This window comes from Stenella coeruleoalba, assembly GCF_951394435.1.
Source record: "Stenella coeruleoalba genome assembly, chromosome: 1".
Classification (NCBI taxonomy): domain Eukaryota; kingdom Metazoa; phylum Chordata; class Mammalia; order Artiodactyla; family Delphinidae; genus Stenella; species Stenella coeruleoalba.
Genome location: NC_137169.1, coordinates 152,375,377 through 152,391,424, shown reverse-complemented (window position 1 = coordinate 152,391,424; position 16,048 = coordinate 152,375,377). Strand labels below are relative to the sequence as shown.

The 16,048-nt window shown below is 41.0% G+C and overlaps 1 protein-coding gene across 1 annotated transcript in view; it reads right to left on the bottom strand.

Moving 5' to 3' along the window:
* PLD5 (phospholipase D family member 5) overlaps positions 1 to 15,035 on the bottom strand; it is a gene marked incomplete at its 3' end in the record, with an annotated part of 495,790 nt that extends 480,755 nt beyond the window's left edge. The window contains exon 1 of the mRNA XM_079935705.1: positions 14,793 to 15,035. Coding sequence (XP_079791831.1) covers positions 14,793 to 14,981 — 189 coding nt within the window. The 5' untranslated portion in view covers positions 14,982 to 15,035. The remainder of the gene's footprint in view (positions 1 to 14,792) is intronic.
* Positions 15,036 to 16,048: the final 1,013 nt, after the last annotated feature.

Genomic DNA, 16,048 nt, shown 5'->3' with positions numbered 1-16,048 from the left:
TACAAACAACAAATGCTGGAGAGGGTATGTAGAAAAGGGAACCCTCTTGCACTGTTGGTGGGAATGTAAGTTGATACAGCCACTATGGAGAACAGTACTGAGGTTCCTTAAAAAACTAAAAATAGAATTACCATATGACCCAGTAATCTCACTACTAGGAACATACCCAGAGAAAACCATAATTCAAAAAGACAGATGCACCCCAATGTTCACTGCAGCACTATTTACAATAGCCAGGTCATGGAAGCAACCTAAACGCCAATCGACAGACAAATGGATAAAGAAGATGTGGTACATATATACAATGGAATATTACGCAGCCATAAAAAGGAACGAAATTGGGTCATTTGTAGAGACGTGGATGGACCTAGAGACTGTCATACAGAGTGAAGTAAGTCAGAAAGGGAAATACAAATATCGTATATTAACGCATATGTGGAATCTTAAAAAATGGTAGAGATGAACTGCTTTGCAAGGCAGAAATAGAGACACAGATGTAGAGGAAAAACATATGGACTCAAGGGGGGAAAGCGGGGTAGGGGAGGGGTGGTCATGGGATGAATTGGGAGATTGGGATTGACATACATACACTAATTTGTATAAAATAGATAGCTAATAAGAACCAGCCGTATAAAAATAAAATAAAATTCAAAAAAAAAAAAAGAAATAAAAGAAACCCAAATTGGAAAAGAAGAAGTAACACTGTCACTGTTTGCAGATGACATGATACTATACATAGAAAATCCTAACGATGCCACCAGAAAACTATTAAGAGTTCATCAATGAATTTGGTAAAGTTGCTGGATATCTGTAGCATTTCTATAAACCAACAATGAAAGATCAGAAAGAGAAATTAAGGAAACAATCCCATTTACCATCACATCAAAAATAATATAATACCTAGGAATAAACTTACCTAAGGAGACAAACAACCCATACTCCGAAAACTGTAAGACACTGATGAAAAAGGTGGAAGATGACACAAACAGATGGAGAGATATACCATATTCTTGGATTGGAAGAATCAATATTGTCAAAATGACTATACTACCCAAGGCAATCTACAGATGCAATGCAATCCCTATCAAATTACCAATGGCATTTTTCACAGAACTAAAACATAAAATCTTAAATTTGTACAGAGACACAAAAGACCATGAATAGCCAAAGCAATCTTGGGAAAGAAAAATGGAGCTGGAGGAATCAGGCTCCCTGACTCCAGACTACACTACAAAGCTACAGTCATCAAAGTAGTATTATACTGGCATAAGAACAGAAATATAGATCAATGTAACAGTATAGAAAGCCCAAAAATAAACTCAGGCACCTATGGCCAATTAATCTACAATAAAGGAGGCAAGACTATATAACTGAGGTAAAACAGTCTCTTCAATAAATGATGCTGTGAAAACTGGACAGCCACATGTGAAAAAATGAAATTAGAACATTCTTTAACACCATACACAAAATAAACTCCAAATGGATTACAGACCTAAAAGTAACACCGGATACTATAAAACTCTTAAAGGAAAACATAGAACCCTCTTTGACATAAATCGCAGCAATACCTTCTTCAATCCACTTCCTAGAGTAATGGAAATAAAAACAAAAATAAACAAATGGAACCTAATTAAATGCAAAAGCTTTTTCAAAGCAAAGGAAACCACAGACAAAACGAAAGACAATCCACAGAATGGGAGAAAATATTCTGCAAAAGATGAAACTGATAGTGGATTAGTCTCCAGAATTTACAAACAGCTCATGTGGCTCAAAAATAAATAAATAAATGGGCAGAAGACCTAAATAGGTATTTCTCCAAAGAAGACATACAGACGGCCAAGAGGTACACGAAAAGATGCTCAATATCACTAATTACTGGAGAAATGCAAATCAAAACTACAATGAGATATCACCTCACACCAGTTAGAATGGCCATCATCCAAAAGTCTACAAACAATAAATGTTGAAGAGGTGTGGAGAAAAAGGAACCCTCCTACACTGTTGGTGGCAATGTAAATTGGTACAGCCACTATGGAGAACAGTATGGAGGTTCCTTAAAAAACTAAAAATAGAGCTACCATATGATACAGCAATCCCACTCCTGGGCATATATCCAGAGGAAAACATGGTTTAAAAGGATACATGCACCCCAATACTCATTGCAGTGCTGTTTACAATAGCCATCAAAAGATGAATGGATGAAGATGTGGTACATATACACAATGGAATATTACTCAGCCTTTAAAAAGAATGAAATAATGCCATCTGCAGCAACATGGACGGAACTGGAGATTATCATACTAAGTGAAGCAAGTCAGAGAAAGACAAATATCATATGACATCGCTTATATGCAGGATCTAAAAAAAATGATACAAATGAACTTATTTACAAAACAGAAATAGACTCACAGACTTAGAGAAGGAAGTTATGGTTACCAGGGAGGAAGGTTGGTGGGGGGAAAGGATAGATTGGGAGTTCGGGATTGACGTGTACTCACTACTATATTTAAAATAGATAACCAACAAGGACCTACTGTATAGCACAGGGAACACTGCTCAGTATTCTGTAATAACCTAAATGGGAAAAGAATTTGAAAAAGAATAGATACATGTATAACTGAATCACTTTGCTATACACCTGAAATTAACACAACATTGTTAATCAACTATGCTCTAATATAAAATAAATTTTTTTGAAAAAAGGAAATCAAACTATATTGAGACACATGAAAAGGAAATACAACATATCAAAGCTTATGCGATGCAGCAAAAGCAGTTTTAGAAGGAAGTTCATAACAGTAAATGTCTACATTAAAAAAGAAGAAAGATCTCAAATAAACAACCTAACTTTACTCCTCAAGGAACTAGAAAAGGAACTGAATCCAAAGTTAATAGAAGAAAGGAGATAACAAATAACAGAATGGAAACAAATGAAATAGACACTAAAAAGACAATAGAAAAGATCAAAGAAACTAAGAGCTGGTTTTTTGAAAAGATAAACAAAATAGACAAATCTTTAGGCAGACTTACCAAGAAAAAAGGTAGAGAACTAAAATAAATAAAATTAGAATTGCTCTTTCTTCTAAGAGCAGGAACAGGAATAGAAACAAGGATGGCCACTCTCAGCACTTTTATTCAAAACAGTATTGGAAGTCCTAGCCACAGCAATTAGGCAGGAAAAAGAAATAAAATGCATCTATATTGGAAAGGAAGAAGTAAAATTGTCTCTATCTGCAGATGACATGATATTATATATAGAAAACTACAGGGACTCCACCAAAAAACTGTTAGAAATAAACAAATACAGTTAAGTTGCAGGGTACAAAATCAACAAACAAAAATCTGTTATGTTTATATACAGTAACAATGAGCTAACAGAAAGAGAAATTAAGAGAACAATCTCATTTATAATCACAGCCAAAAGAATAAAATACCTAGGAATAAATTTAACCAAGGAGGTGAAACACCTATACACTGAAATCTATAAGACACTGTTGAAAGAAATTGAAGAAGACACAAGTAAATGGAAAGCTATTCCATGCTCATAGATTGGAAGAATTAACATTGTTAAAATGTCCACTCAACTCAAAGAAATCTACAGATTCAAAGCAATCCCTATCAAAATTCCAATAGCATTTTTCAAAGAGAAGAATCCTAAAATGCATAAGGAACCACAGAAGACCCCAAATAGCCAAATCAATTTGAGAAAGAAAGAGCACACTCCCTGATTTCAAATTATTTTACAAAGCTATACTAACCAAAACAGTATGGTGTTGGCATAAAAGCGGACACATAGATCAACAGAACAGAACAGAGAGCCCAGAAATAAACCCATGCATATGTGGTCAGTTAATTTAAGACAAAGAAGCCAAGACTGTACACTGGGGAAAGTACAGTCTCTTCAATAAATGGTGTTAGGGAAATTGGCCAGCCACATGCAAAAGAATGAAACTGGACCACTATACACAAAAATAATTGAAAATGGATTAAAGATTTGAATGCAAAACCTGAAATCATAAAACTTCTAGAAGAAAACATAGGCTGTAAGCTCCACGACATCTGTCTTGGTGATAATGTTTTCAATTTGACATCAAAGGCAAAGGCATCAAAAGCAGAAATAAACAAGTGGGACTACATCAAACTAAAAAGCTTCTGCACGGCAAGGAAACCATCAACAAAATGAAAAAGCAACCTACCAAATGGGAGAAAATATTTGCAAATCATATATCTGATAAAGAGTTAATAACCAAAGAATTCATACAACTCAACAGCAAAGAACAAACAACTCTTTAAAAAATGGGCAGAGTATCTGAATAGACATTTTTCCTAAGAAGACATACAGATGGCCAAAAGATAAATGAAAATATGCTCAACATCACTAATCATCAGGGAAATGCAGATTAAAACCAGAATGGGATATCACCTAACACCTGTTAGAATGACTATAATAAAAAAGACAACAAATAACAAGTGCTAGTAAACATACGGAGAAAAGGAAATACTACAGCACTATTGGTGGGAATATAAATTGGTACAGCCTCTATGGGAAACAGTATGCAAACTCCTCAGAAAGTTAAAAATGCAACTACCGTATGATCTAGCAATCTCACTTCTGAGTATTTACCCAAAGGGAATGAAAACAGGATATTGAAGAGATATCTGCACTTCCATGATCGCTGCAGCATTAATTCCAATAGCCATGATGTGAAAAGAACCTAAGCGTCCATAAGCAGATGAATGAATACATAAGATGTGATATACAAATATATAGAATATTATTCAGCCATGAGTAAAAAGGAAATCCTTTCATTTGCAACAATATGGAGGAACTTGAGGGAATTATGCTAAGTAAGGTAAGCCAGAGAAAGACAAATACTACATGATATCACTTATACGTAAAAGCTAAAAAAAAAAAAACACTCAAAACTCATATACTCAGAGAGTAAAAAAGTGGTTGCCAAGGCCTGCGGAATGGGGAAAATATGGAAAGGTTGGTAAAAGTGTAAACTTTCAGTTATAAGATGAATAAGGTCTGAAGATCAATATAAACATAGTGATTACCAATGACAATACTGTGATATAATTGAACTTTCGCTTACAGAATAGAACTTAAATGTTCTCACACACACACACAAAAAAATAAATATATGAGGTGATGGATGTTTTCATTAACTCAATGGCAGGAAACCTTTAAATACCTTACAATTTTATTAGTCAATTATACCTCAATTAGGCTGAAAACAAAAACTGTCAAGGCCATAAAAAATGAGGAAAGCCTGAGAAACTATCACAGACCAGAGGCTGAGTAAGGACACAGGACAACTAAATGCAACATATTCATTCATTCATTGTTTCAACAGTCAAGTCAGTCAGTATTGGATGTCTACCAGGCACTGTGCTGGGCATTAAGGGTACATTGTTATAAATAAGAAACCACTGTTGTCCTCAAGCTTTTCCAATGAGGTCAAAAGATAGACAATTAATCAGGCAATTTTAAAAAACAGTGTATTAAGTGCTATAACAGATGCTTGCCCATGATGTTATGGGACAACATAAAAGGGGTATTTAACCAGATTTTAGGTTTAGAAGTGAAAACATTTAAGCTGAGTTCTGGAGAACTAGACCATATGCAACCTGATGTCAAAGGCCCAATCACAGACATTTGAATTTTCTCAAGCCTTAAGCTCAGCTCCTTGCAGAGAGCAGAAATTAGACTGTTAGTTAATTATGATCATAATAATATTGATAATATGGATCAAGACAATAACAGTGGCTTGTGTCCAAGATACAAAGATGAGTAAGGCAGAATTCCAACTCTCAAGGCATCTCTGGAATTTTCCCTGTTCATCCTTGTACCCATCACGCCAATCACAATTCCTGGGACATGCTGGCACTCAATAAATATTTGCTGAATGGATGAGCTTTCTCAGACTCCCCACATTCAGTCAAGCACCAAGTCCCATGAACTCTTTTTTCTTTTTTAATAAGGCTGTTTCATTCGTGTGTTTACTGGAGTAGCAGGTTTTTTTTTTTTCGGGGGGGGGGGGGCATGTGACACGACTTGTGGGATCTCAGTTCCCCAACCAGGATTGAACCTGGGCCACAGTAGTGAAAGTACCAAATCCTAACCACTAGACCACCAAGGAACTCCCCCCATGAACTCTCATTTCACAATATTTCTTACATCTGTTCCTCGATTTTTCTACTTTTCACCATACTCTTTTGTTATTTCCTATCCCTACCACTGAAAGAGAATTTACACTGGTCCCCCCCCGGCCAGTCAGGCTCTTCTTCCTCAACACTGCGAGCCACCAGCAGGTTTTCTGAAACCCAGACTTGCTAACTGAAGTGCCTACTGAAATACCTCCTGTTTGCTTACAGAATAAAGCTGAACATCATCAGCATTATTACAATTCAAATCCTCAAGTCCTCCGTGGTCTCGTCCTAATCTACCACTGCGGGTGTTTTCACACGCAACGCTCACTTAAACAAACCCTGCCCTCTAGTCATACTTGTTCACCCACTGGTCTTCCAAACAGGTTTTTGTTGACCAAATTCCACTCAAAAGCCTTGGTTCAGGCCAGTCCTATATCCAGCAGCTCTTCTTCCTAGGCTCCTAAGACCCAGTACAAAACTTTGCCTAGGGTGAAGCTTTCTGTGAACACCTTTGTGTACAGCGTGAAAGAGAAACCACATTTTTTTAATACAGATATACAACTGACTCAACACCATTTTTTCAAAAGACCATCTTTTTCCCAGTGCACTTCTGTGCCTGTCACTTTTGTCATAAATCAAGAACCTGTCAATAATAACATATACACAGGTCTGTTTCTGCACTTTCTGTTGATTGATCTATTCAATTATCCTTACACCGATACCACATTGCTTTAATTAATCTAGATTTGCTATCTGGAAACAGTCGACTAAGTTGTTCTTCATCAAGATTGTCTTCTCTATTCTTGGCCTTTTGCATTTTCATACAAATTTTAGAATCACTTTTCAACATATACAAACTTGTTGGGATTTTAATTGGAATTGTATCTACTCTATAGATCAATCTGGGAGAAAATTAAAAAGAAGTCTTATCAATCTCCTTAAGTATTTGATATTTTTATGCTAATGTAGATGGTAACAGGTTTTAGTTTTATTTTGGAATTGTTTTTTCATAATTTAATTTTGTATAGTAACTTTGTATCCAGTGGCTATGATAAATCCAGTGACATTATTAATTCATTAAGTATTATCTGTAGTTTATGTTGTTCAGATGTACAAAATAATGTCATCTGCTAATGACAATTTTACTATTTCCTTTGAATTCTTACTCTTGCCTTACTGCATTGGTTATGACCTCCTGTACAATGGTGAACAGAAGTGATGATGACGGACATCTATGCCTCACTATCCAGGGAGATATTTTTAAATATTTCACCATTAACTATGATTCTTTTTAAAGAAACTCTTTATCAGAATAATGAAGTTTCCTTTTATTTCCAGTTTGTTGAGAATTTTATCATGTCTAAGTATAGAATTTCATCAAACACTTTTACTTCATTTATTGAGATATGGGTTTACTTTCATTCTGTTAATGTGATAAATTACACTGACTTTTGAATTTTATATCAACTTTGTATTACTGGAATAAATTTAACTTTGTTACAATATGTAATCAATATACGACAGGATTCATTACCTATTTTATCCTTGTCTAAACAAGTCCTTTGAAGACAGGGTTTTATGCTACTTTGTATTTTTCTGTATTATTCATAACACTGTAATCATATTATAACTACATTTATAAAATTGTAAGCATCTTGAGAGAGGGCAAAGACTTGCTTTGGTCTTTGTATACTCTCTACTGTTTGGAACACAGTATACATCACATAAATGCTTGTTGAATGAAAGTCCTCATAATCTCCTAACAAAGTGTCTTTCACATAAAAGTCACTCTAAATAAATATCTGTTGATGATGAGTGTGTCAGTTAGCGCTTTCTTTACTTCAATGAGTCCCATTTTCTCAATTTAATTCCTCATGTTATAACTGTAAGAGCCCTAACAACTTATTGGCAGGAGCACAATTATAGCTCAATTCAGAAAAAGAATATGTTCACAAGTTTCACCATCTACTCTAGAGGATAAAAAACCATATTTATCACCCAATTGCCATGACATCCAGTCCCATGATACCCAGTCAGGTAGTCCAGCTTGGGCCCACTTCATATGTTCGGCATCAGTGAGATTTTCCAAAGTACATAAGTACACCTGGGAAAGTTTCCCATGTTCTTCATTCTGCTTCATAAGCCCTGCTTAACAGCTTGATTTGTGATTTTAGAAACTGGGCTCTTTTGTCTCTGTTTCTGAGAAAAATTTAAACATACGTTTTTGGTAAAAAGGTCTGTCTCTTCACAACCACTGTGTGGCATTTCAACTGTAACTCAACATTTATGTTGTACTCTCACAGCACAATTTCTGTAGGTATGAATTTGAGACAATCAGTAACTTTAAATGTCCCCAACACATACACTTGAAGCAACATCTCTGGGTTGCTACTTTACCACAAATTCTCTCTCTGCCTAACTATGCCATCTATCAGTCAATTCAGTACAAGAACATAACATATTATAGTTACTGTCTTGTTCCAGAAATTCAAAAGATTCATCAGATTTCTTGACCTTTAGAGCCAGAACAGAAGAACTGGAAACTGTTACATAGGCTTAAACCTGAGACAGATACAGAAATCTGTGAGGAGAAGTGAAAACTTTCAGAGAAACTAGCCAGAGGAAATAGGTAATGGCTATTACATGTAAGAAGGGAAGAAAAAAGGAATCTTAGCTTCAGTAGTCTTGAGCTTCTCAAGTTAAATATATTTAATATATCACTGACAGTGATTATGTTAAAATAACTCAATAAGCCATACCCAACAGAGTTCAAAGAAGTCAAAGTTTCTTCAAAACAAACTGAAGTGTCAACCCACTGTCCATTAGTAGAATAAATATATGCCATCTAAAGTAATGACAAATACAATAATGGACACAACACTGATGCATTAGAACACACTCAAGAGACATCTAGACTTTCATTTCTTGACGCATGGGTTAGAGAGGCAGAGAATTCTGCCTCAGCCTATTCTGTTTATCTAAAGTCACAGTAAATAATCCTGGTAAATGTTAATGTTCTTAAATGTTTGCCAGACTAAAATTATCCAGTCTGGCCAAAAATACATAAACATAAAAAAGGATATTTTCTCCTTGTTCATTTGTTTGTTTCGTTGGTTAGTTGGTTGATTTTTAATGGTACATTTTAAAGATGCATTCCCTTAGGTTGAACTTTGTCTTTTGGTGCTTTACTGATCTGCTCTGTGGAGTATAATTACTTTCATGAATCTGCTCTGTGGGACATAAATAACATTACATAATATGAGCCTAGACCACGGTGACCAAGTTTGCTCCAATCCATTTATTCTTCTTTGCTCATCATGTGAATAATTTATTCCAGGAGGCAAGTGTGCACTTGGCATTTATCTACTATTCACTGGTAACATAAACTCTATTTAAGTGTGAAAATTCACACTTAGAGAAGACAATTTTTTTTTTTTTTAGTGAGGCACTTACTAAACCAAGCAAGACACTAGGGCTCACTACAAGTGTGCACATTAAGGATTCTGTCTTCTACTCTTTACAGTTTCTCTCTTCTGCTTTCTCTTTCCATTTTAAATAGGCTTTCTGAGCCACCATGCAGATAAATATCACCACCAGCGCAAAGCTGGGAAGGAAAGCAGAAGTTGGGGACAGGGCAAGGAGTTGGTCTCCACTAGCAGAGCCCACAGACAGAGTGAGAACAAAAGTCAGCCTCAGAATGGCCAGGCAGGGAACAAACAGGGGCCCACTGGCCCAGGAAAGAAGCCCCCAGAAAATGGACCAGAAGTCAGGCAAAGAGGCAACTTAACAGGCCAGGAATGGTGACCTGGCCTTGCTGACAAAAGGACCCATACACTTCTGGGTCCAGAACTATAATTCCGGCAGGCTGATCTCAAATATGAAATCTGGAAGCTCTTTGGGTGGAGAGTGCAGGCTCATCCAGGCAACAGCTGAGCAGCAATTATACCTATAGGTATTGTGTGTTGAGCACTGAGCACGGGCCATATGCTGTGCTAAGAGTTTTATGTCTCATGGTCATCCTTATGAGCTAGTCATGGATGTTCTCTTTCTCCTTCTTTTGGGTCTTGGTTGAATGCACCTTCCTCACCCCTTTCAAGAAAGCCTTGGCCAGGAAACTTTCTTTGGCCAACTATCATGAGTCAAATAGATGCACCACTTCTGGGTAGAAGTACTGAAAGGCATCACATGATTCACCAGCTTCCCTTCAGCTGACTTGACAATCATGAAACCAAGTATCAGGATGGAGCTCCCAGCAGGCCAGGCAACTAAGATGTGGAAAATATCCTGCTGCTATGGATTGGATATCTGGATGCTTATGCCCCCCTCCACCCCAGCCGAATTCACGTGTTGAAATCCAATACTCAATAGGCTGGCATTTGGAGGTGGGGCCTTTGAGAGGTGATCAGGTAATAAGGCTGGAGTCCACATGAACAAGATAGTCTTCAGAGAGCTCCCCCATCACCATCACCACCACCACCACCACCACCACCACCACCACGTGAGGACTCAGCAAAAAGACGGCTATCTATGAACCAGGAAGCAGGCCCTACCAGACACCAAATCTGCCTGTGCCTTGATCTTGGACTTCCCAGCTTCCAGAACTGTGAGAAATAAATGTTTAAAAGCCACCCAGTCTGTTACAGCAGATTGAACTAAGACACCTGCCAACCTGCACAAGTGAGAAGAGTGAAGAAAAATTTATTTTGTAGTACTTACTGAGCCCCTGCCATAAGGGGATTGTGCATCACTGGAGTATAGGCATGGACTGTCTCCTTGAATCACCCAGTAAACCTGCAACTCCTTATGGAGGACTGTGAATGTACATCCTGGTGACTGTGGGTCCTTCGCCCAGGCCTATCTAACCAGAGCCCCACTCTTAACCACACTGTGGCAAAAGCTAACTGAACACGCAGGAGAGAAAATAAGACACCCCCATCTCCATAAACAGCATCAGGAACTTCTACACACACAACTGACATCAGGCCAGGCGACTTAGCGGAGTAGCCACTGCAACTCTCTAACTTTGTGGAAAAAAAAAAAAAGTCAATCAAGGCATATACCACCAAAGGACACCAGCCTAATGTTACACCGTCCTCTGGGATAGCCAAACTGTATTAAATGGTGACTCTCAAAGTGATCCAGCCCCAGGGAGGGCTGACAGAGCAGAGTGGGTTAGAGTTGAAAAAGTGGCCCCATGCTCCTCTTCTTTGCTAGATCATAACCTTCACTTTTACATTATACCTAAAGTAAATATGGGATCCTACAGAGAATAAGACTTCCATTGTTTCCCAAACCTAATGCCTTCTAAAGCCATTGGCGTTATGAGGCTGAACAGGAGGCGAAAGATTCTAAGAACCAAGACACTATTTGCAGCTAATAAGACAACATTCTACGCAGGGCCCAGAAATTTTACTTTTTCCAGAAATTTACAAGTAGAGTTCAAAATCTAGAATTCACGGTATAAACATAACTTCCTTGTATCTTCTAATCATGACTTAAGAATGGGAGAATTCCCTCACATACATTTATTCTTAATGGGTATTCATCTTAAGTATCAATCAACCAACAACAGGAGACCTACTAGAGAATGGACTTGAGGATATGGGGAGGGGGAAGGGTAAGCAGTGACAAAGTGAGAGAGTGGCATGGACATATATACACTACCAAACATAAGGTAGATAGCTAGTGGGAAGCAGCCGCATAGCACAGGGAGATCAGCTCGGGGCTTTGTGACCACCTAGAGGGGTGGGATAGGGAGGGTGGGAGGGAGGGAGACACAAGAGGGAAGAGATATGGAAACATATGTATATATATATAACTGATTCATTTTGTTGTAAAGCAGAAACTAACACACCATTGTAAAGCGATTATACTCCAATAAAGATGTTAAAAAAAATTTAAAGATGGGTTGAATGTATTCCAATCCTTAATCATTCAATTTCTGTCACTTTTCTCTGGTCCAATCTGGGGATTTGTCCTGCAGCCTTTAAACTAGAAAAGGAGAGGTAAACTATTCTCATTTTTAGCAAATTGATTGGAAATATATTCTCTAGCTGTCACTTTACATTGTGTTATTGACTTTCAGATTAAGCAATGCCTCTGAAGTCTGGACAGAGCCCACACTCCGTTATTGGGATGACTGAATATGCGTACCATTTGAAGCCATAATTTATTTATGGCCTTAATACTGGATTGGCTTTTAAAGCATGAGCAAAATAACAGTAGGCTGTTCTCATGCATATGATCTCCATTATAATTATTCATTTTTTAACATAATAAAAATGGTAGTCATCCATTTGATTAGACAGATCAAAGGGGTCAAACTACCATATATCACCTTTGAATTTCACATGATACACTCATCCTAATCTCTGCAACATCTAAATCTGAAGGTGTCACATGTGTTCAGAATGTTGTCTATCATAAAGTCAACATTATATTTTCATGCTTTGTGTGGCAATAACATACTGGGTTATATTTGTTATGGGTTTTTAGATTTTAAATATCTAATTAGAAATTAACATCAAACTACTTGAAACATCGTAGTGTAGACAACATAGGACAGATGAGCTTGAATGAAAATAAAATTACATTGTTATGCTAATTTAATTTTCCATAGCACTTTCATAAATATTATTTCACTAAAGTGTTTGTAGATGTTTCAAAGGGGCAAGAGAATATCACAAAAAAATGTCACTGGAAGCAAAGCCCCCTTTCTAACTGAAAGCAAGTGTACAGGAAAATATCAGAACAGAATATGTTTCATGATATGTATTTGAGAAAGCAAACAAAACTGTTACTTTGATTTAAATAACAAAAGAGGTAATTTTTCAAAAAATAAGTACAAGGTTCTATTTTGGAGCATCTGAGTGAAGAAGAAAGCATAGATCCTTATGTGCAAACAACCAGATCTCACTTTCCTTGGTCTCTAACCCTCAGCAGGCACTGAGCATCCTATACTCATCCACAAAGGTGAGGCTGCCGTGGCCCACCCTGTATGACTTAATACTTTCAGTGAAAATCTAAAAGTGAGAAACCATTTAAGTATAATGTGTGCAATGTCTGTGACTCAAGGAGACATAGTCGTAAAAGGTGGCAGTATTGATTTTCAGTAAGAAAATAAAGGAACTAGACCAGCTAAAAGCACAAGCTGCAAATGAACACATATTCAGAGTGACACTGAAATGAAGACATACTCTATCACCATCCTAAGGGCAGACCATTCTCCCTAGTACTCATAAAACGACATCAGGATCCAAATTACAGGAAGATGCTATTTGCCCCTCTTTAATAACCACAGGTTCCTTCGCTAATTGTGGAGCTTGCATTTTTAAACAGATACTGCTGCCTTTCAAACAACTTGCATCCTAGAAATCTCCTTCAGTTACTTCCATAGTCTTAAGGATCTGAGGCATCCATTTGATATTGTCTCTACACACAAGACAGCATGCACCCCAATTCAAATCTTTAAACCTGCACTTTCGGACTTGATCAGGCCCTAAAAGAAAAGGCAAAGACCTTCCTTTCAGACTGGGTAAGAGAAATACTCCTTTGCCCTCTTCCTCCTGGGAAGCTAGTTGCTGCTGAAATGCCCAAGAGAAGAGAAGCGCGCGGAGTAGGGGGTGGGGGGCGGAGGAGACGGGGGAGGGGTAGGTCCTTGCGGCGGTAGATGTGTGAGTTCCAGAAGTTCTTTCTATCATAATTGGCGATGTGACCCAAATACAAGGAAACCTCCACATTCCATTAACAGACTCAATTTGGATTATGCAGCTCCGCGGAAAGAAACGGCATTTTCTCTGTAGCCAGCTGTGCTGCCCTCGAGATAACTCTCTTAGTTTCATGTTAACATTTGGTTAAGGAGATGCTGATGGGTTAGATTTGATACTGTGAATCCACTAAACGCCGTTTTACAGGGACTTTTTCTCTCCTGAATGGCGAGCCTAGGGGCTCGGCCCCAGCGCCAATAACGTTTCCGGCGAAACACGCACTCTTTGGGAGACGGGGTCCCCGCTCGCCAGCCCCCACCCTCCAGCGGCGAGTCCCGGGAGCAGGGCGACCTGCTCTTCCTTTCTCTGTTTCTCCTTGCAATGTGCAAACCCCTCCCTAGCTGGGCGCAAGTAGAGAGGACCGCCACCTGCTCATCCCAGAGGATACGCTGCAGAAAACTCGAATGGATCTTGCGCGGACACAGGCTGGATGCCAGCGGCGACAACTTTACGGATTTGTTCATGTTAGTTCTGGACCGGGTAAAATAGCCCCAAAGACGCGAGCAAACGCCCCTCTGAAGCCCACTACCGTGCAACACCGGCTCCTTGGAGCCACGCTGGGGCAGTTCCCCTTATTGCTCACCCCACAAACGCACTGCGAACGACCCCCCCCCCCCCGCCCGCAGTGGAAGCCCGGAGAGGTCGAGGTGTGCGGGGCCAGGCAGTGCGTAAGGGAACAACCCCGCCCCGCCCCTCCCCTCTCCGCAGCCCGCTCCTTCCCGGCAGGAAAGTGCCGGAGAGGCCCCGGACGGGCGTAGGACCCGGACGCCCCGGCCCCAAGCCGGGCCGCCGGCGGGGTCACCGCGCCCGGCCCAGGGGCGCGCGTGTGGCAGGTGCAGGGCCGCGGTTGGGGGAGCGAGCCGCGCTTACGTGCTCCAGCTTGTCTTTCCTCCGGAGCCAGACGCTGGCGCTGTAGTCCTGCTGCTTGACGCTGCTGTAGAAGTTCGCGCCCACTCGGGTCAGGCTCGGCGAGGGCTCCTTGGGGCGGCTTTTCAGCCTCATCTGCTCAAAGCCCTCGTGGGGGGAGGCCGAGAGCCACTCGTGCTGCCGGATCTCCATGCTGACATGACCAGGCGGCGGCCGGCGCGCAGCGAGCTCGGGATGGGCGTGCGAGAAGCCGGCCGGGGCTGAGGGAGGAGCGAGCGGGCGCGGGCAGGGCGCGGGGAGCCGAGCGCGGGCAGGGCGGGGTGAAGCGGACGGGGAGGGAGGGGGAGGAGAAGGAAAGGAGGGTAGGAGGGAGAGGAGAAAGATGGGGCAGGAGGGAGGCCGCGAGCTAGGCGTAGGCGCAAGGTGCGGGCGGCTGCGGTCCCGGGTGGGCGCTCAGCACGCCGGCCCCCGGCTGAGTGCGGCGGGAGGGGGCGGGGGAGTGGGAGTGGGAGGGGCGGCGGGAGGGGGGAGGGGCGGCGCGCGCCTGCAGGTTGGCGCAGTGAGGAGGCAGAGGGCTGCGAGTCCGACCGCCGCCCCTCCCCGCGCGCCTAGGCCAGCGGTGGCCGAGCGGCGGACCTGCCTTCCGCAGCCTTCCCTCAGCCGGGCTCCGAGTCGTCCCCTCGCATTTTTACTTGAAAGCGAAGAGCAGCTGGAGAAGTCGGCGCTGTCTCCGTGCCCCCTCCCTCCTTGGCATCACCCCGCCTTTCCCCCACTCGCCGCCTCCGACCTCTGCCTCCCCTCTTTCTCAAAGTTCAGTAACTTCCAGCCTCAGGAGCCCATTTGTCCCACCCTGGGGGACTCCGAACAGAGGGTGTCCAGCAACCCCGGAAAATGGCCCCAAGGACGAGTGTCTTGAGCCTGGCACGATTTCCTTTGGAGGGTGTAGTGATGCAGACCCTCCCGGTGCGGTAGCCCAGCGGCGGAGCGTAGCTCCTAGCAGCCTAGCCCCTCGGATCCTGGGAGGGCGATTCCGGACCCCTGCTGCAAATACTCCGCCTCCACTCCGTTCTGAAGGCTCTGGGGCCCGAGAACCGTGCGGTTCTCTTCTTGATTCCGGGCTCCCAGGGCCAGCTTTTACATCCCCAAAGCTTTTTACCCGGGCTTTCCCTCCCAGGCCCAGACTTAAGACAGGATGCCTCGACGATTTTTTAGAAATAAGGCGGCATATTAATAATTAAATCTCTTTATCTTTTTCTATT